Source organism: Nomia melanderi, chromosome 3 (assembly GCF_051020985.1).
Source record: "Nomia melanderi isolate GNS246 chromosome 3, iyNomMela1, whole genome shotgun sequence".
NCBI lineage: Eukaryota > Metazoa > Arthropoda > Insecta > Hymenoptera > Halictidae > Nomia > Nomia melanderi.
The window spans coordinates 12,250,393-12,271,900 of NC_135001.1; the positions used below are offsets into that span (position 1 = coordinate 12,250,393).

At 37.7% G+C, this 21,508-nt stretch overlaps 1 protein-coding gene and 1 long non-coding RNA gene across 51 annotated transcripts in view; one reads left to right on the plus strand and one right to left on the minus strand.

Annotated features, from left to right (window-relative positions):
• Positions 1–21,508, plus strand: part of slo (calcium-activated potassium channel slo) — a 162,025-nt gene that overhangs the window by 88,556 nt on the left and 51,961 nt on the right. For 21 of the 50 annotated variants that reach the window (XM_076366250.1, XM_076366255.1, XM_076366256.1 and 18 more), the window contains exons 8-12: positions 9,443–9,553; positions 13,910–14,015; positions 18,640–18,792; positions 19,505–19,660; positions 20,116–20,228. In XM_076366250.1, the coding sequence (XP_076222365.1) occupies positions 9,443–9,553; positions 13,910–14,015; positions 18,640–18,792; positions 19,505–19,660; positions 20,116–20,228 (639 nt within the window). Of the gene's footprint in view, positions 1–3,085; positions 3,178–9,442; positions 9,554–11,351; positions 11,458–13,909; positions 14,016–18,639; positions 18,793–19,504; positions 19,661–20,115; positions 20,229–21,508 lie in introns of all 50 variants that reach the window. The other 29 variants (XM_076366245.1, XM_076366243.1, XM_076366244.1 and 26 more) reach the window with 8 other exon arrangements.
• Positions 5,659–6,941, minus strand: LOC143174400 (uncharacterized). Its single transcript, XR_012998282.1, has 3 exons — positions 6,793–6,941; positions 6,157–6,492; positions 5,659–6,087 (listed from the first exon to the last, which is right to left on the minus strand). It is a non-coding gene; the product is annotated as an uncharacterized LOC143174400 (long non-coding RNA).

Below are 21,508 nucleotides of genomic sequence, written 5' to 3' on the forward strand. Positions count from 1 at the left end.
GGTGGAAAAGGAAAGCGGAAAGGAAACAATATACATGCGTAGATTGACACTAGCCCATGTCCCAAGAAACACTTTTCTTCGATTGTTCCGTCGATCGAACGATTTACCATGCAATGTATTATAACGCGATTACGCTCACAGACTTCGTTGCCGCAGACGCACCGCTTTTTTCGTGGATATATTTTGATAGTTACAGATCGATCGTCTATTGGCCTGGTCTTTGAAATGGACACGCGTGGTCTGGACCAGCGGATTCTCAGGTTTCTTCCGTTCTGAACAGCCGGGATAAGACAATATTATAGGTCTTTACGATGGTTAGGCTGTTTCATGAAATTATTGTCGACCAGTCAACGAAATTCTTATGCCACGAATAAGATAATTGATTAACACGTTCACGACTACGGTCAAATTTGAAATACTCTTATTCTAGACCGTAGCTTTCTTGTAATTGTCTCGCGTGATAAGTTATTCGCATCAGTTTTATACGCTTAAAGCGTAATAAATAAACCAAATAAAACAGTTTACATAAATGTCATGTATGTCTGATATTTTAATATCACCGAAGCTACAATAGCGTATACCATACGCCAAATATATGTTGATAACATCACAGTAACGGTAATCGACAATGTGATACGAATGTGACGCTGGGCTCTCTAAACGAATCATTGTTACACATATGTGACGCGTGGTTGCGAACGTGTTAAGATTGTCTCTGAACGACGATTTTTTTGTTTTTCGTTGGTGCATCGTGACCAGTGACCATAAATTTAAAAATTTATACTTGTCATTTCGTGCACTTGGAAAAATCAAACTATATTTGTTATCTACATTATTTCTATTGCAATCAAATTTCCATTAACTTTTATATATCGGCAAAGTGCAATCGTTGAAACTTACCCTACATAAACATACATCAGTTCGGATATGTCGTTAACGGAGGATAATTACAAGTTCAACTATTACATTTGTCCACTGGAACGCTAAAAGTCAAGTGAAAATGAAATTTGTCATTGTTCAAAAGGAAAACGTCTGACGCACATTATCTTATTTCTGGCGAAAACGAATCGTTCGTTCACCGAGGAAGCGGGTCCGACGCGTTGACCTCCAGAAAATGGCCGATCGGCGATTCCCATTTGTTTCAAACCCAAGACAAAGCATTGTAGCGTGTTAGAAACGTGCACTTGCTTCAGAATCGACATCCGGGGCGTCGGTTTATCATACTCGATATGCGCACACCGTGAACAGAGAGCACGCGTGTCGTGCGTTCTCTTGGAGAGGAGGAAGAAAGAGATTGACAACACCGCGACGCTCTAAAACAATAAGAAAACGGAATCCATTTCGTGCAACAAAAATACGTTTACCGCTGATGAAAAACTATTTACTGTTTCTACTGTTCTACACGTTAACTCATTCGAGACGAATTACACACCGGGTGTGTAAATGGAGTACCTAGCCAAAAAGACTGATCACCCATCGTATGTGCAATGACTATGGATTTCTATTATCAATTAATATTGGAAAACCAGTTTGCTATACTAGTTAGTATTACAAATTAAAAGTGTACAAAAATTAAAACTTAGTTTCAAACTGCGACCCTAAAAAAAAACAGTGACCCACAATCAAGATTGTCGGGATTATAAAAAATGAAGAATAATGATAAGAATAATGACTTCTAATTTTGGTTCTTGAAGACTATTTTTAAAAGGGAACCTTGGTCTCGAATGGGTTAAACGCGGATCGCACGGATGTCCGAGCGAAGCTCACTTTAATTAGACGCCTAATAACTATCTCACGCTAGCTGCTCGCTAAATGATGAGTTCGGTTGTACGATTGTCGCGTGTAATGAACAACATTGACGAAAACGAAGAAAATAAGACACGAAAAGCGTAGGAGGAAGAGAAAAGAAAAAAGAAAAGAAAAAACTCGACTCACTAGAGGAACCGTTCCGCGCGCAGGGAACCGTTTTATTTTGTCCCGCGTTCGCGTGCCCCTTGCGGTTCGCGAGTTCCGCAATAACCGGTCTTCTCCCCCTTAGAATACGTGCGAATACGCTCCCCGGTAACGTTTTCAATCGTTCACTGACGTCGGGTATTCACCGAGAGGCAGAAGTGGTGCACGACATTCAGAATTAGAGAAGATCTACAGCCAGCTTACGTTCGTAAAAAAAAAGAAAAGAAAAATAAGAAAAGAAATACCGAACGAACGCAAGAGAAAACGAGGAAAAAGGATGTGAAACACATACACATACACACATATATATATATACATATATATATATACCGAAAAAGAAAAAAGGAGATAAGGAATGATCAAACAAACAGAAAGCAATGAAAAAGCGAAAAGCAAGGAAAATAGAGAATGAAACGATTGAGAGAAAATCGAAACTTATTGTAAGCAAAAGCGTTCGCGTCATGTTCCAAACGAACACACGTATATATATACATATCTTTTGACATACCTGCCAACGGACTAGGTAGACGTGTCGGCACGTGTAGTTTTTTTATCGTTAGGCCTAGGTGTAGGAGTGTAGGACCTAGGTGTAGGTAGCCTACCTACCCTGCCCTTTATTTGGAACGTGTTCGTTTCTCTATATACGTATATATATATATTTTTATATCTAAAATAAAAATATATATACATATATTAACTATTTGGGCCGTGGCACTCATAGCGGTACAGCACTATTAATCGTGTCTCTATGGGTGACCGCGAAGCCCGGTAGCTCAGCCAAAGACTTACTTCCGTTCATAAATTGCAAAGCTCCCGAACCCCCACCAAAACCCCGCCAACCCCAAAGAAAAAAGAAAAAAAGAAAAAAAACAGAAAAACTTGAGCAAAAGCAAGGTACGAACGGCATTTTGGACGCGATTAGCGGACTACGTTGACGCGACAGGACGGCACTGAATCACGGTAGCACGACCGAGACTCTGGTACGAAACGAAACAAGAAATAGAAAAGAAACTAAGCAAATGAAACAAAACAAAAAAAAAAAAGAAAACAAAGTATAAAGAAAACAATTGTCAACCCTTTCACACAAGTGTATTGATGCGAATGTTGTGTTTTGTTCTATCACGTGGTGTAGGCCATATTCGCCAGTTGTATCCCCGAGATAATTGACCTGATCGGGACGCGAAACAAGTATGGCGGCACTTTGAAGAACGAGCGAGGTCGCAGGTGAGAGACACAACCAACCAACTAGCTTTCCCGAGTTGAGCTACCTTTCACAAACCCTTGATTACTTATCAACTACCAGTCCATAACCTACCCCCAAACTCCCCCGAGATACTTTCTCGTGTGATAACATCTTGTACATTATGTAAGTCCGACTCCTACCAGCCTCCTTAAAACCATGGACTCCTTTTCTAACCTATAGCACGACACCACCGAACTCTGTGCCACTTTTTCTGGCCGTATGCACCTGATCACATTAACGATACGTACACCCACTTAACTTGCCTTGACGCAGACATCCATATTCACCCCGGTCCCAACCTGTAAAGACACCACCCTTGTTTTTCGTTCACGTACAACCACACGGGTATTTACCATACACGACACCGGCAATAATCTAGTTTCGTCGTTCACCACCGATCAAGCCTGATGAACACACACACACACCTTCAGTTGCCCGTTATTTCTTGTTGTTGTCACTGATTTTTTCATACTTAGCGAACAACGTTAGAATTCAAGGAAACAAACGGAAAGTCGAGAAAAAAAAGATAAACGCAAACAGACAAAAGCAAACAACAAACGCAGCTGTTCCGTTGTTTGGTTGTCAGTCGACGGCCGCCATCACTGACACAGCCACCCAGATTTTACAACAACGATCCTTGCTTCCAGTTCTCCAGCAACACCCGTCAACCAAAACCCCCCTTTTTCAACCAGTCAACCAGCTATAGTCCAATTGTCACCACAGTTTACCGTACCCAGCAACTGGTGTTAGCTTGTTTGTTCACACTGACTGCACTTGGGACAAATACGGCTTCGATGTGTTGCTAGCTGATGTCGAATCATTCAAGAAGAACGAGGAATTGCGATGATCAAAGAATTTCGTGGTGATTATTCTCGTGTAGTAACCGGACGGGGACGTTTCTTACGGAATTGTTCGCGGGACGAATGGATTTGTTTCCTCGGATCGACAATGAAACAAAAAAATGAGTAAACGCGACACGATAGTCTTACAGGTGACACATGGACTGAGATATTGGCACTTCGCGGCACAGATACGGCTGCGAGCATTGGCTGAAGCTAGATGGTGCGGCTCGAAGCGTAGTTGTTCGGCGACGAGTTCTTTCGAATTCCTCGTTTCTTTTTTTCTCCTTTCTTTCGTTGTGTTGGTCACTTAGTGACGAAGTTAATGGTTTATCGTTCGTCAGTCCTGTTTTGTTTTGAAAATGTTCGGTTCGGTTAATTCTATCACATTTGCATCTTTGATGTAGATGTTTGCTAGACTGATTATTCCTGTGTTGTAGCACGACGAATCGTCGTTACGACAAATTGTTTGCGTTATGTTATTGGAACTGTGAATTTTCTGTTTGTGTCCGTGTGTTGATTATTAATTTGTCGTTCGGGGTACGATGTTTACTTGCGAGTTTGGTTTCGGACACGAGGTAGACCGGATAAAGAATGAGATTTTCGAGCCTGTATTTCTCTCCGAGTGCAAAGGGTCAACCGCCCAGCATGTACCCCGCATTTCCAATATTGAATGCATACGTTGCACACATAAATATATACGGAACTGTTGTACGAATACATTTATATATATGTGTGTGCAACTATGCGTATGTGAGTTAGGTCGTATTCTCATATATATGTATATATGTTTAGCATCTTCGCGGTGTATTATATATATTATGCTATATACATATATATAATATAGTTGAATATTTACATGTATATACATATGACCTAACGCGACACTTGAGTGTAATAACCTTGATGTTTTAGACAGCATTGATTATCGTTTTTACGTGTAATTCTTGAAGAAAGGAAAGTGGAAAAGTGAACTTCTGCCTTGGGTTGTATCATACAGGGTGGGCTACTGTTACAAAATAACACGAGAGAAGTGCGTTGATACGCGTGCAGCCAATATCATTAGACAGATTGGCATTTTAAATAAATAGTATAACAGGTAAACAGTTCATTTTCAGTCAATAAGTAATTTTGACAGAAGATACTGTGTTACGTGTTACAGGAAACATTTGGAAAATTTATTATTACGGTGAAAAAGAAATTAATATTTCAATATTACGTTAATTAAACATACCGTTTTTTCTTACAAAAGAAATTAAATTCATATATTAATATTTAAATAATCATATTTACGAACATTTTCGACTACTTTGTTTTGCGTATTCCTTCATTATATTTACACGATGGAAAATATATCTGATTTTAAAAGCTACTAGAATATACAAAGATTTTTTTACTAATATACTAAATTACTAAAAATCAGTTAAAATCATACTAACAATTCTATGTACAGTTTAATCGTTCAATTTTAGAGGACGGTGTTTGTAACAGTTATACGACCCACCCTGTATACGCTTTATATATGTACGTGTTCCCATACACATATATAAAGCTGTATGTATACGCATATGTATATTGCTAACCATGACATGTTATGCGTAGTTTAGGTTTGATGAAGGGATTATCAGTGAGCCAGCAAACGAGTTGTTAGATTAGGGAAGAGTGATGCAATTATTTTGTACGTTCGTTACGAATGGATATATATATCATCATTCATGACTTTTGTGTCGATGCGAATATGATTTTTCTGTATAAAAAAAAAAAACAAAAAAAAATGATAAAAAACGAAATGACCAGAATACCAACAAACACCGGTAAACGCGGCCGTTAGTCCCGACAGAAAGTATGTAAGTGTACCACTTACCCATACACGTTCGCGCGGATAAGCGTTGAAAGCGAGTCATCAATAATAGAACGACTAAATATTTCCTTTGGCCTTGGGACACGAAGAAGCGTATCATCACGGAACAATGATTCGGATGACGAGCGCAATGTTCTTCTTCTGCCAGCATTTGACAAGAATTAAAGAAACAATCGAACACTTGGAAAATACTAGAAAATGATGAAAATATTGAATTATTACATTTCATTCCTACTATTTTATCACCATTAATTTATTACCTTTAAAGTATAGAATAACAGAGAATCATTTTACTATTACTGAACTATAAAGCAATAAATTATTATTTTACTATTAATAAATTACAAGATAACGATAGTATTTATTCTTCTTAAAATTTATTTATTCTTTTCGTTCCGTATCTCGATATTCAGAAAACAATTACGATACTCATAGAATCGTCATCGGGTGATTGTTCAAGCCAATTGGCACACGCGCTCCCTTCAGTTCCAGACCACAGTAGAGTATCGGCCGTTCTATTCGTAACGATTTCTGCCATCTTGATTTTCTACACACATCTCTGCCTGCCTCTGACGTCACCGTTCACCATACAGCGGCTGAAAGTGCATTAAAGGCGTCACTGATCGGACGTATTCACGCCGCTCCTTTACCGTATCAATCCGCCAGTCGCACGTGCTACAAAGATCGACGACGAATAATTTTTTTCGCAGCGGAAACCTTCTCGCCCCGACGCGACGGCATTTTTTCCGGCTATGCGTGTCGTGAGACGATCGAAACGCGGCGCGATACGTCCACGAACGTTCTCGGGGTTTTTTCTTTAATTTTTTTCAAGCAGCTTTTTGAATCGACGGTCGATTCTCCACATGGGCAACAGTCAGGTCCTCCGGACGACATACCGTGAAAGAAACGAAACCCCGTAACACCCCCGGGATTTGGCAGCACACATGTGGTCACAGATTCTTTACTTTTACGTCAGCCTCGATCCATAAACACAACACAACACGATCTCATGTCTTGACATTTCTGTGTTCAACGAGAACGTCGGTACTCCCGTATGATAGAGTAAAGAGTAATGACCTTTTTGTAACGTAGGGCTTCGATGTTGTAAGATTGTATATGTGTTACGGGCCCATGTTGGATTCAGTGACACACTGAGGACAGAGAAATTTCGATCGTTCTACATGTTATATGTAACGTGGATTTTTCTTGATAAATGTAAAAAAATTCATCGTAGAATTTCGTTGTTCCTGTTGCGTGTCCCTTGTTTGGAATTGGCACCGGATACGCGCGGATGTGAATTGATTGGAACAATACGCATATGGATAAGATGAAACGAAATCGATCGTGCAAACAGCGGGTGTCTGCTGAGTTCATGATGAGCCTCGCATTAAATATTATATATTTACAGAGTAGAAGGAAGTGGAGCATGGAATGGTCATGGTGAAGTTTTTTTGTACTTGACGCAAATAACACTTTTGGTCACCTTTAGGCACTTATGTTTTACGTTCACCTTTTCTTTTCTTTTTTTTTCGTTTTCCTGTCTCTGATCTCGCTTTGTAACAGTAAGACCGTATATTTTTTGATTAATTGTATACATATCGCACGTAGATTTACTTAACACGAGTTAGAAAGGAGTTTTGTGCTTGTATTTGATTGCAAGGATCGAGTACCTACACGAACGAGCCTGCACTCTACCGTAACCTTTTTTCAATCTGAATTGTTTCTTGTTCGCAGTTTTATATACTCCGTACACCCTTTTACTACTTTCGTTGTCGATTTATTCTCTTCTCTCCGTTCTGTGCTTTTCTTTTTTGTCTTCTTCTTCTTTTTTTTCTTCTTTTTTGGTCGATCCACGATCGACACCTTTTCACTTTCTTTCGTTCATGACCGTTTATCGTTTTGTACATATTTCGTAATACCTAGTACAGATTTACTTATGATACTGTGTGTGTATGTGTGTGTGCGCGGCGCTTGCGTGTGTAGTTGTTCGATCACGTTAGTTGGTTAAAACGACTCACACCAATATATCCTATTCTCGCAATATTCCGGTAAGTTTAGAACCATCTCTATTTAAGTATGTAATTATATATTCATTGCGAATGTAGATTTATATATGTATATATGTATATATACATGATCTGTATATGTATATATGTATATAAATTGTACAGACGAATACACGCGAGTTTCTGATCTTGTGGTAAATGTTTCTTTAATATTGCCAATGGATTCTCCTGTTCTGTTTTTTTTTCTTTGTGTTCTCTATCGATATACATCCGCACTGTCATTCGTAAAAAAAAGGAAAAGAATTCTATAGTTTGTACTCCGTTCGAACAACTGACACAGAACTTCCACTCGAATATTGTTATTGTGGCAGCAGACTAAACTGGCACAAAGAAAGCTAAAATTTCGATCTCTTAACGATATTCACGTTTCTCTCTCTCTCTCTCTCTCTTTCTCTCTCTCTCTCTCTGTCTCTCTCTCTCTCTCTCTCTGTCTCCCCCTTTTCTCTCTACATGCTGATCTCTTATCAAATCTCTCAACCTTTCTCTCGATCTTTTCCTCTCTTTCTCTTCCTCAGTTTCTTTCTTAATTTCCTCCACTCTTCGTATTTCTCTCCCCTCCCAGACTATGTTTGTCTGTCTATCTGTCTATTTATTTATCTCTCTCTCTCTCTATCTGTCTGTCTGTTTATTTATATATCAATCTGTCGATCTATTTGTTCAGCTGTTTATCTCTTTTTTTATCTGTCTATCTATTCATTTGTCCATCTGTCTATCTGTTTCTCCATCAATCTGTTTATTCATTTGTCTATCTATCTATCTATCTGTTTATCTATTAATCTACCTATCCATTTGTTTATCTATCTATCTATCTGTCTATCTATGTATCCGTTTACCTATCTTTCTACCTATCTGCCTAGCAATCTGTATATCCATCTGTCTACTTATCTGACTATTTGTCTGTCTGTCTTCTTATCTATCTATCTATCTATCTATTTATCTATCTATCTATCTATCTATTTATCTATCTATCTACCTATCTATCTATCTATCTATCTATCTATCTGTCTATCTATCTATCTATCTATCTATCTATCTATCTATCTATCTATCTACTTTTCTGTCTTCGCCCCACTTTTTGTTTCCCCATTCTATTCTGTCCCGCTTCGCGCAGTACACGTTTGCAGCCGTGTTTACGCCCTCGAGTTGCATCCGCGACAAGTGCCTGGCTCTCAAGGACTGTGTCGAAAGAAAGAAAAAGCGAAAACGGACACCGGTGAAAAAAAAGCGCAGAGTAAGCTCGACGCACGGAGAGAGAAGAACGTAACGAAATCGTTAATTGGTTCAGACATGTGTAATTACATAGAGCGTGTACATGGTAGTTGCTTGTAAGGTTCTCTTCTTCTTTTCATTTTTCTTTTTCTTTTTTTCCACTTTTTTTTCTTTCTTTCTGTCTTTTTCTTTTGGTCATCTTGACCTTTTCTTTCAAACAATTCACGAGCTTCTGGGGGATCGGAATCTAATTCGTTCATTGTGTTGGCAGACATATTGTCGTGTGTGGCCACATCACCTACGAATCAGTCTCGCACTTTCTCAAGGACTTTTTGCACGAGGACCGCGAGGACGTTGACGTGGAAGTTGTCTTCTTGCATAGGTATGACCAGCCATACTAATTTTTGACGTCCAGTCCCGTGCGCACTGTACTGATCCCGGCTCAGTTTGGCCCACGAGATCTTGTATAATCGATTCTCTCTTTCCTTAAAATCTTTCTTAAAATTGGTATTCAACGCAGTATGTTTTGTTAATTTTTTATAGGAAATGTCCAGATCTTCAAATTTAAACTTACATTTTATTTTATTAGTTACTTATAGAAAGTCCGCGTAAATAATTAATTTACAGGTTATTATGAAATTTATTTCTTCCGATCATGGATTAATATCAACGCGACGCTGAAATTTAAGGTTAATTCAACGCGATTTTTAAAGAATATCTTCGATTATACAGGTCGTCCGTGACATCCTACGTCCCACCTTCATTTCTCGCATTTTAGACCTAAACCGAGAATTAATATCTTCATTCTTCTTTGTTTTATACGTATAATAACAAGTTTCCGTTTCTCGTTACTGTTTAAATTGAGTATAATGTTACTCGTGCGACCGATTGTTGGTCAATATGAAATTAAGTAAGTCTACTACTGTAATAGTACGCAGTCATTTGTTAAGTGACGTCGATGATGAACAGCACCAGGTGCGATAAGTTTAATTTTTTTGTTTGTATGGTAATAGGGTGAGCGTAGGTCTGTGTAGGTGTCCGACATGAACAAGTTGTTTCGCGGATGAGCGAGCAATGGCGATCAGACTCCATCGATCTAGCGTTTTATGGAACTATCAATATTTTATTGGCGTGACAGTCAATTTTTGGTGTTCCAATTGCCGGACCAGTATCCATAAAAATTCAATAAAATGGAACACCTTTTTTAATAACCACGAGAACATAAAATACAACGTTATTATCTTGTTCGTCCGTTTAATCTGCTTGAGTCGCGTAGGTTTTAATTATTGGGTCGGTCAGTAAGTTTTTTCGTGTTGTTTAACTTTGCTGCGTATTTCAAGCATAACATGATTCGGTCGGAAAATATTCGGAGAACGTAGCAAGGTTAAATTTTTTAATTCCGACTATTAAATTTTCTTAAACTAGCTATTGCCTACGTTGTTCGACAACTTTCTATTACTTTTCAGTTTACTTATTTATGTTTAATATTTACTCCGTATTGTAATATAAATTGCAATTTGAACAGAGAAAACAGAAGACTTTTTGATCGACTCAATAAAAGATATAGCAGGGTAAACGTGGGCGATATGTCCAATAACCTTACAAGAATTTCTTTCAATTGCTGTTTAAGATACTCAAATAAATCAGAAAACAAACAGCAGACAAATATTAACTGCACTTCACATATATCCTCTTCAAAATTTTAAATCAGTCATTAAGAAATACTAGAAACACAGTATGAAAAACTGATCTCGCAGGAATATTTTTTCCAAATATTTATAAAAACTTGGTTTTCAAATCAAAGTAACCAATAGTATTCGTCTATTGCTACTTTATAGTCTCAAAAACCGTAAAAAACTTTGAAAATTAAATTACATACTCAGAGAGACTAAACTCACGCTTATCCTGCTACACTACCCCGTTTCCCGTCATCACAGCACAAAGATTAATTTCTAGCACCGAAATAAGCATTCCGTCGTCCACACATGGCAATCAGTGTTAATCGAAAAGGCAGGATCTAGGTCGCTTATCGTGTTTCTTTGAGCGAACCAGGCAGGACGGCTTGAACGCTAAAGAAGAGAATCGAGTTGGTGGAGCATCCGGCGTGGGTGTACGCTTCGCCGTTGCCCGAGACGCGTGGTCTGATCGTCATTGTCGTAAGGAGTGATCTGTGTTTTCAGGAAAGAACCAGATCTCGAATTGGAGGGTCTCCTGAAGAGGCATTACACGACCGTGGAGTTTTTTCAGGGCACCATGATGAATGCCGTGGATCTGGAGCGCGTCAAGGTACCCCCCGAACCCTAGAACAACCACCATACGACACCTCCACCAACCAAACAACCCTCCAAATCAGTTTCGCGGACGCCTCGCGCTTCTTCCCTCCTCGCAGTTCTTTAGGTTACCGCGCGATTATCCCACCAGGCCGTTGATACACGACGCGACGATCCATGTCGATCGATACAGACCATCGTATATATGTATATTATACACACGTCACGTGACAATGCGAAAAAGAACATCCGCACGTCAGCGTATACATATATATGTATTGTATACATATATTTGCCCTTATACTGTGGCTAGTTCGTGGAAACAATCATCAAACGTTTGCCGTTGAATTACCAACGCAAACAAACAAATACCAACGTGAACACGAGCAAACAGAGACGAATATGTATGGGGTGACGCGTTTAAATTCGTCCAATCGAATACCTTCGAAACTATCAATGATATTAAAAAATGTGTCAGGTGGAGGTTCAATGGTTTTAAGGAGGATTAGTTAATATGTGCGAGTTTTATCTATGCGAATACGTAGAAGATCTGAGAGAAACAATTTTGTCTTTTTATTAATGGAACCGTATGTGCTTTCATGCAACCGATGCAGCTCGTAATTTCTCATATAGAAATATTAAAGCATTTATAGAGAAATATCATTAGTTTATAGAATGTCTTAATTTCAATTCCTTAGTATAATCTCGACTGTTTTGAAACAGAGAATTCCTTGGAGTTAAAGGGATTTCTAACGAATACTAATCTACCGAATACAGATTGAATATTGAACTTAAAATGTTTTACAATCTAGTGACTTTTCGCTATAACTGGTTTAGTAGTTTTATATGGGAAATGACTAGTTGCATCGATTAAAGGATTAAACAAATATACAATTCCATTTGAAAAAATGTCGTGTTTCGGTACTCTACACGTTCACGTAGGAAAAATTCATTCCCGTCACACGATATACTCTTGCAAACCATTTACTTTTAGCATGACACATTTGTTAGAATCAATAGCTTCCGAGTTGCTCGAGTAGATCGATTGAAATGAGTCACCGTATACATACACACACGAAACGGTAACTCAAATATTATATTTGTGCCGGCAGTTAGGTGCACACGTAACACGTACTTACTCGAAACAACTCTCTCGACGTCGGAATACAATCTCCACTTAGTTCTCTCACTTTTCTCTGTTTCTCTATTAATTCTTCTCTATTTCGTAACTACTCTTGTTTACGTTTTTGTTTCTCTTCCATCGTTCCGTCTCGCACGGAATCACACGTGCCACGTTTGCGACCGGTAGTATCGGGTATGAAAATTGTTAATCGATCGAGCGTGGATCATGTAACCTTGTAAATACGGTGTAACGAGTTGACTCCGTTCTTCTATTTCTTTTTTTCTTACTCAATTTTCCGGGAACGTCTAATTGCGTGGCACTGTGTAGCATTGTTACATGTAATTCTGTTGCGAGCGAGGTGATTCTTGGGGAATCATTGTGGTGTGATTATGGATGACATCCTAAGGCTCATAGACAAAATAACATTGATCTTGGTTTCGTTTGTGCTTTGTAGAATAATTGCCACTTTTGATCAATAATGTTTTGTGCAATACTTTTCCGAGCAACGAACCGTTTCATTCATGAAAAATCCACGAGAACGATGATGCAGTGTATATATTTGAATTTGTTCCATTATTCGATTGGAATTTAGGAATTTCTGTCCTTAAAGTTGTAAGTACGTGCGTCAAATTGATCTATTTATACGAATTGGATAATAATTTTGCCAACTAAAGAATATTTACCGTAATTAAAATTTGTGATATAATTAATCTCGAGTCAAGAATTCTCTTCCACACTCGCACCAGTCACTCTACAAGAACAGCCTCGCACGCGTTTGGGGTATGTATATAGTACAAACATATATGTACATAATTATATATATATATATATATATCACTCACACATTCGTACATAGGTACAAATTCCGTGATACGTATGTACGAATCGTATAATTTTAATATAGTTTAATTATAATGTAGAAAGCAACCGCCTGCGACTGCATGGTATGCTGTAATGAGCTATGGAGCCGAATCAGCGTGCAGTAGAGACTTACTTAGATCTATTATCACATTACTATCTCCTATCATTCCATGGCCTGCCAGGAAGGCCGCGTATTATTTATGAAATTAGAAACGTTAGACAAATAACATGCGGGATTTGAAATTCTAAGCGTAACGAATCTACGACAGATTCAACATAAGGTGCTATTTCGCTGTCTTTGATTTCTTTCTCCCACGACGGGGGCGCTTTATTCATAGACAGCGTTCACTTTAAATTTATAAGTGAGATGTCCGCCGACCATTGTCGGTCCGCTCAGCGGTATCTCGCAAAAGGCGCAGCCGAATACCAGAGGTGAACGTTTTTATAAAAGGACATATCGTTTTGTCGGGCCGATGCCATTTAGGAAACCACCAGATCTCGAGCTAGAGGGACTGTTCAAGCGGCACTTCACCACCGTGGAGTTCTTTCAGGGGACTATCATGAACCCCATTGATCTGCAGCGAGTCAAGGTGAGCCTTCCACACCATCCGCAAAACGAAACTGCAACCTTTATTCCTGTTCCATGAAGTAAGTGTATAACGATCGCGCCGACTAATTTGCGACGGAACTGTGTGTCGTACGATCAAACACCCCTGCAAATACCTTGTCATCGGTACCATCTGAGTAATCATTCGTCCATCGCTCATGCTGTCTCGTTTATGCGGCACCCATGGCAAGATCGTTCGTATTTGTCAATCATTTGATAAGATTCGAGACTTTAGCGGTAGGTACATTGTTTTATGAAATCGCTTCTGTGAACATATCAATTTGTTTACTCTTTAAATGTTACAATTTCGAGATGGCATTGAACAGCAATTTCTCGATCAGTCTTGTTGCTATAAAATCGATAAAGTTGTTAAACAGTTTTGTATTATCCATATAGAAATTGGAGATACGGTATACAATTTGAAATATGGTAAAAATTGGTATTGGAATTAGATCCATAAGTAGATTAAAAGTTGAGTAACCTAAAATGGTACCTTCTTTGTATTTTGATCATTTCTAGTGTATAAATGTCAGTGGTCTAATTTTTATATCTATTGTTTTTTCTTTAAAATAATAATGTTGTCTTGAATTTATCATCGTTCGTATATACGAAGAAGCTAAGTGTGACTACTCGATGAGGAAGGGTTAATAATAATTATAATAATTATAGATTTAAGGAATTACAATTGGATAGTTATTTATTATATTGAATTCTTTCATTTCTCAACTCTGCCCATGATTTCATAAGATGATCCTGTTATTTCTTTTATGGAGAGTTGCTGTTTACCATTAAAAATATTCAGCTTCAATATTAAAGTTTTTATTCGATATAAGTAACAATTAAATAGATAACTTAGATATTTCGAAATCGTACTTGATACAGTGACTTCGTAAAAACGTAGAAAAGTGGTAGTGTCCTCATTTTTTTCAGATTGCCATTAACTTCAAATAATCATAACATACTTTAGTTTCAGAGCAAAAGTAATTGGCTTCTTTGCATCGTATTCTTGAAAATGTATATCGATATTTCCACATCGTTATGATAATCCACGTTACGGTGATTTAAATTTATTTCACAAAGCTATAGGCCATTTTTACTGAATCATCTTTACTTATACAGTACACTGCCATTAATCACGTCATTTTAATTCACCATCATTTATTTTTTCAAGTGTCTTATCTGAATAACAAATCAATCATTTTTATATCTAGAAGTTTCGTTGTTATTATTATATTATATTTTCATTCTTACATTGTTCTTCTCTATTTATTATTACTGTTTCTTTCTCATTAATTATTCAAACGTAAATAACTTTGTAGTTCTCATTAATTATTCAAACGTAAATAACTTTGTAGTTCTCATTAACTTCTTCATAAATTGTATACAAATATTATTATTAAACTCCATAACATTCTCTAAATTACCAAATAACACATTACAAAATCGTTAAAATCATGTTTGTCAGTTAAAATTTTTAAATTATTAGTTTTTTGCCTCGAACTTTCAATAACATTTTATCATTCGATTATTAGTTTTTTTTCATTGATTCAACGAAGGAAGTCACTGTATCCTCCAGGACGCTTCGGAATAATCGGAAATGTATCATTGTCATGGCTGCCGTCCGAAACGATCAGAACCGACCGCGACGTTGCGCAAACAGAACGAACCGCTGTTATTCCAGGATGGTTGTTGCTTGTGTGTTCCCCTCTATGCACATTGAGGATGTTTCACGAAACCCCCCTTTGACGCATCTCCCATGCTGTCATACGCTTTCGTGTCTCATCGGTCCGAAATGAATCATCCGAATCAAATCGATTATACATACGATGCATTGTGGTCAGGCCGTGATCAAACGTGTTCGGTGTGTCATGGCGGTACGCCATCGCGAAACTCATATCTCTATACTGTGTCCAACGAGACGAGATATTAAATATAAACAAAACCGTGTGCTAGCTGATCTAAGGAACGACTGAGACAGCTGTGTACAGTGCTGCAAAATGCTTGAATTCTCGAAACTTCAATGATTATCCTTAAAGGCTGAGTTTCAAAGACTTAGTGTTTTATAAAGCTCGAGTCTTTGAAGCTTTAAGGTTCAACCTTAAGGATTGAATTTCGGAAGCTTAGAGTTCCGGAAATTTCGAGACTCAATCCTAAAGGCTGAGTTATGAAGGCTTAGAGTTTCATTAAGCTCGAGTTCTCCAAGTTTCAAGGCTTAACTTTAAAGGCTCAGTTATGAAGGCTTATAACTATTTAGTAATTAACACCTTGAGTCTTCGAGCATAAAGACTCGGGCGTTAAAGAATTCAACTTTTACAGCTCAGGGCTTGAGCCTATAGAGGCCGACCTCTTAATATTCGAGTCGAGGTTTCAAAACTCGAGGATCGGGGTCCATTGTTATAACGTACGTGTCAGCTAATCGTCGTGCTTAGCTGCTGAATGTTTTGTTTTATCTATTAGCTCGTTTCGGTGGACAGACTTTAGTCTCTCTCTCTTTCTCTCCCTTTCTCTCCCTTTCTCTCCCTTTCTCTCTCTTTCTCTCTCTCTCTCTCTCTCTCTCTCTCTCTCTCTCTCTGTCTCTCTGTCTCTCTGTCTCTCTCTCTCTCTCTCATCACCCGCCCCCACAGAACATTACGCTCGATCTCGAATTTTTGCCGAACTTTCCGATTCTGTCACGGCAAAAGGAAACAGTACAAAGATAATTGTGTTTAGCGAACCATTTCGACGCGTGTCGACATACACACACGCGTGTGTACCGCATATCATATTCTGACATGGTAACTTGTGTTAGAACATTTGCCCCCTTGAAGGTTGTTTGTACCTACCTACCGGATAGATCCATGCCTGCTGTCGATCCAGGTGGGTATGTGCTTGCCGAAGGATCAATTGAAACTTAGGTATTCTCCTTCGTTAGAGGCTTAGGACACTGTTGGACAGTGAGTAATGGTTCTCTGTTCCGTACCGGGTGTCTCCGAAATCGTGGCGAAGTCGAATGACGAGTGATACTTTGGGCAAAAGTAACTGGAGGAAAAAAAAATATTTTTCTTAATAAGAATCTGTTTCCTAGATAATTGAATATTAATCGATAGATAATGAACACTTGTCGATTATTCATTTAACAAATATACAAGTTTATATTATTAAAAGCTTTTGTTATTTCATTACAAGCAGATAAAAATTTAGATTGTTCTTTCATTTCTATTATTTCTTCGTTGTATAAATTTTATTATTGTTATCACTTGTAAATGAAAAGGTAAATGTAGCAAATAATTTTTTTTAACTGGTTGTTTGAAAATGCAGTTTTACTTTCGTTCTAAGAATCACCAGTTCGTTTGTTTAGCTGTCATTTGAGGGACACCCTGTATACACAGTCTCCAATGAAACGTATAAGACGGTACGTTGTTTTGATTGTTTACGTAGTATATTCTCTTACATCTTGATTGAACGTAAGCCTCATTAGAAGATAATTGTTGGGCATGTTGGCATAGCTTTGATTCCATGAATTTTGTCAGTTTCGCGTTTAGTTAACGTTTATCTATTTAAGGAATGCCATTAGAACTTGCTTTTACACTTTTACTGTTGTTCGGAAAGATTTGCTGGGAGCACGTGTCATCGGATGTTGAACGGATAAATAAATATGGAGATACATTCCATTAAACGAATTTAAAGGGACGAGAATTGAATTGGGACGAAATTTTGAATTCTTTCGAAATATCGAATTAAATTCTGTATTCTATCATTTTTGAAATCTTTATACTTACATAAGTGTCATAAATTTCTATTGCCTTTGAATATTTTGAATATCTTAAACACCTTATATTAAATGAAGGATTAAATAGATAGAAAGATCTATTTTAATTCCAATATAATTATTTATATACAATAATAATGAAAAAAATATGATATAAACATGAATAATTAATTACTTATAATGGTGATATAATTATTTATTTCTTTTTATTTAGTAGTTTCATTAAATAGATAGAAAGACATAATATAAACTGTGATACGTGCTACCATTATCTTCTGCATACCCGCGACGCCTAACAGACAACTCGCTTAACGAACAAGGCTTTTAAGGAATCTTGACACGTAGTTGCATTTTCCAGTATGTTCAATTCAGTCGAGTATTTCATACCCTGAATCGATTCAGCACCATACATCGAACATCGCTTTTGTAAACTTTCTTTCAAATAGATTTTCTCGTCGGAATAGACAGTACGTAACTTGGGCATAGACGAAAGTTTTATCATAGAGAATTAATTAGAACATCCCTACACTCGAACTTAATATATTTATATACCTACATATGTATATTCTGAAATTTTGGAAACCGGCTAGCGAAAAGAATAGAAAATGAAAAGAAAAGAAAAGAAAAGAAAGAAAAGAAAAGAAAAGAAAAAAAAAAGAAAATGATTCCTCCCGAGACTTTACGTTTTCGCGTTACGAATTCCTTTGTTTACCATTTGTTCGAGGAGAATAATAATTTCGATTTTGCTGCTGCTTATCTGACTCCCGTTCCCGATCCAGACTACATTTACATTTTTCCATTTAAACTTACCGTTCGCCGTGCGCCGACACATCGAACAATGGCTACCGATCGGTTTTAGGTCCACGAGGCGGACGCGTGTTTGGTACTGGCAAACAAGTACTGTCAAGATCCAGACGCCGAAGACGCGGCAAACATCATGCGCGTAATCTCTATCAAGAATTACTCGGATGACATTCGCGTTATCATTCAATTAATGCAATATCACAACAAGGTATTACTTTTATGATATATTTGTCGTAGATAATCACACGTGTTCGACTAATTTATTCCAGTTGGAAATAGTTTTGGTGTAATGACCTAAGAAGATATTACTCTGTTCACTTCCATTTGGGATACGATTTTGAAATAATGATTTGATACGTTGATTTATTGCGCATAAAGTAGTCATGTAGTCTTTAGTTAATCAACTGGAACAAATTTTCAGAATTTAGTGGAAGTTAATTTATTTCTCACTTTCAGATTATAAATCATGCGTTAAGGCGTTTATCGACCTCTTGCTTTAGTCTGCGGATTTTTATGCATTTATAGGAAACCTGAAGGTGCAAAATTACAAAGAATGCACACAATACGGAAAAGTCTATAAAATATCCAAAGTGTAGTGTCTTTTATGATGTTTGTCAGGAAAAGCTATTTTCCATCGTAATCATATTCTTCCAATTGTGTTTTCAAATATTTTAATTTGCATAAAGATCCGTAGTGTACTCATAAGAATCACATTGCCTTAATAATACTCTAGTAAGAACAGAATTCAAAATATATGAATATTTTAATTCCAATTTATTATCAATATTTGAGTTTGCAAAAGCATGTTCATTGCGATAAAACAATCATTTCAGACTGAAAACCAAGAAATACACTCTCTGTTGATCATGATGCACCGCTCAAACTGATACCTCTATCGTGACGACGAAACTCTGTTCCAGGCCTACTTATTAAACATTCCATCATGGGACTGGAAACAGGGCGACGACGTAATTTGCCTAGCCGAATTGAAGCTGGGCTTCATCGCACAGTCTTGTTTGGCGCCGGGTTTCAGCACGATGATGGCCAACCTGTTCGCGATGCGTTCGTTCAAGACGGTCAGTAAAATATCGTTTCATCGGCGTGCCAGCGGGTCACGCCGTCACTACCTTTCATCTATGCATGTGTGAACAATGTTCTATAGGGTTTTTTCATGGTCGAAAGTTTAAAGCGCAGTTCACAGTGATCGCGCGCGAACGATATTTTTTCCTCGCAAATCGCGCGCGTGGTTTTTTCTCGAAAGAAAAGGGAAGAAAGAAAAACAGAAAAACGAAAGGCCCGGTCATTCGTTGGTCAACCACGACACTTCCGATTTTTTCATTTTTCCGGCCTGATCACGTCGGACGTTATCTTGCCCGCTGGTCGACGACCAGACGGCCAGAGACCCTTCGTGAATTAGACCGGTTTCCGGTCCTCGTAAACACGGTCGTTTCACTGTGGACATGTATCCGCGAGAATCCGTACATGCATAGGAGCGCGTGTGATTTAGAAATGGTTGGTTGATTGGTACCAGTCGCCCGATATGCAGGCTTGGCAGAATGACTACCTACGTGGAACCGGAATGGAGATGTACACCGAAACACTGAGCCCTACCTTCATTGGAATGCCTTTTGCCAAAGCCACTGAGTAAGTCGGTTCATGACCAAATCCAAAAAACAAACAAACATCCAGCAGATACCTGTTATCATCTGATTCAAGAGACCGGTTCTGTGGTTCGGATCGTCTTGCCCATCTGTTAGATCGAGTGCCTCGGTGTTCCGTCGAGGGCTGGACGTGTTGCGAGAAGTCTGTTAACACCTTGACACACAACTTTCCCCAATGCATACGCGATTCGTGAACTTTGAGTGAAACGTTCAATTTATTCCACTTTTAACCCCTTGTCTTTTTATGTCAGACTCGCGACGAAAATTTCGAACGGAAATTGACAAGTGTGAAGGCCATCATTCTGAATTAAAATTAAATGTTATTTTTCTGTTACAAATTCTGTGGCTTTAGAGTGACTGTAGGCTTAGCAGGAGCATGGGATTCTCTTCTGTTTATAGTAAATTATTAACAGTAAAAAAGTTCTAATGCAATTGCGAAAGACAAGGGGCAAGGGGTTAATTGTCAATGTAAAATTGATACTATTCAATCCCTAGTGGTTAAAGATTTCTATTTATGTAAAGGAAGTAAACAATTTTGAATTTGAATGAGTTCATAAATTTGAATATTGTCTTCCGTCAATCTGTCCGTGTGTATCACCGTTAAGAGGTTAAAAAGAAGAACGAGGACGTGTTAAAATTGAAGGGATTTAGAGGTTCATTGGACGATTTTGTAAGGAGCACTTTTTTTAGAGAGATATTAAGATCGTTCCAAGGTCATTTATAGTTTTTTCATTTGTAATTTATCGCTTACTTATTGATATATTTGAGTACAATTCAATTGTTCTATATAACTATATAACTAATCTTTTTCTTGAAGGCTTTGGAGACTTTTTAAGGTCTTTCAGTTCTTTCAAAAAAGATGATTATTTGTTACAATTTCTTGTGTATCAAAATTTTTTAAGATTTTCCTTCATTATTATTAGTTTGAGGTTACATCTGCTTCGTACAATTATTTATTCTAATGACAGTTTCAATACACAAGATGTCTGTCTAACTAGTAGTTCAATTGGAAAAAATGCTCTTTGCATTCTGAAAAAATTCATTAAGAGTATAGAATAAAATAATCAACATCAGCGTTCATTCATCTTGAAACATTACATCGCACGTGTGCATCTGAGCACCAGTGCCTGCCTTTTGCAGCTGATTTTCACTTTTGTTGATGTATGTCATATTGCTACTAACATTTGCATATAAATTTATATTAATGTGCGAGGAGATTGGTTTAAGGACGATATTGTTCTAATTTTATATAACACTACTTAC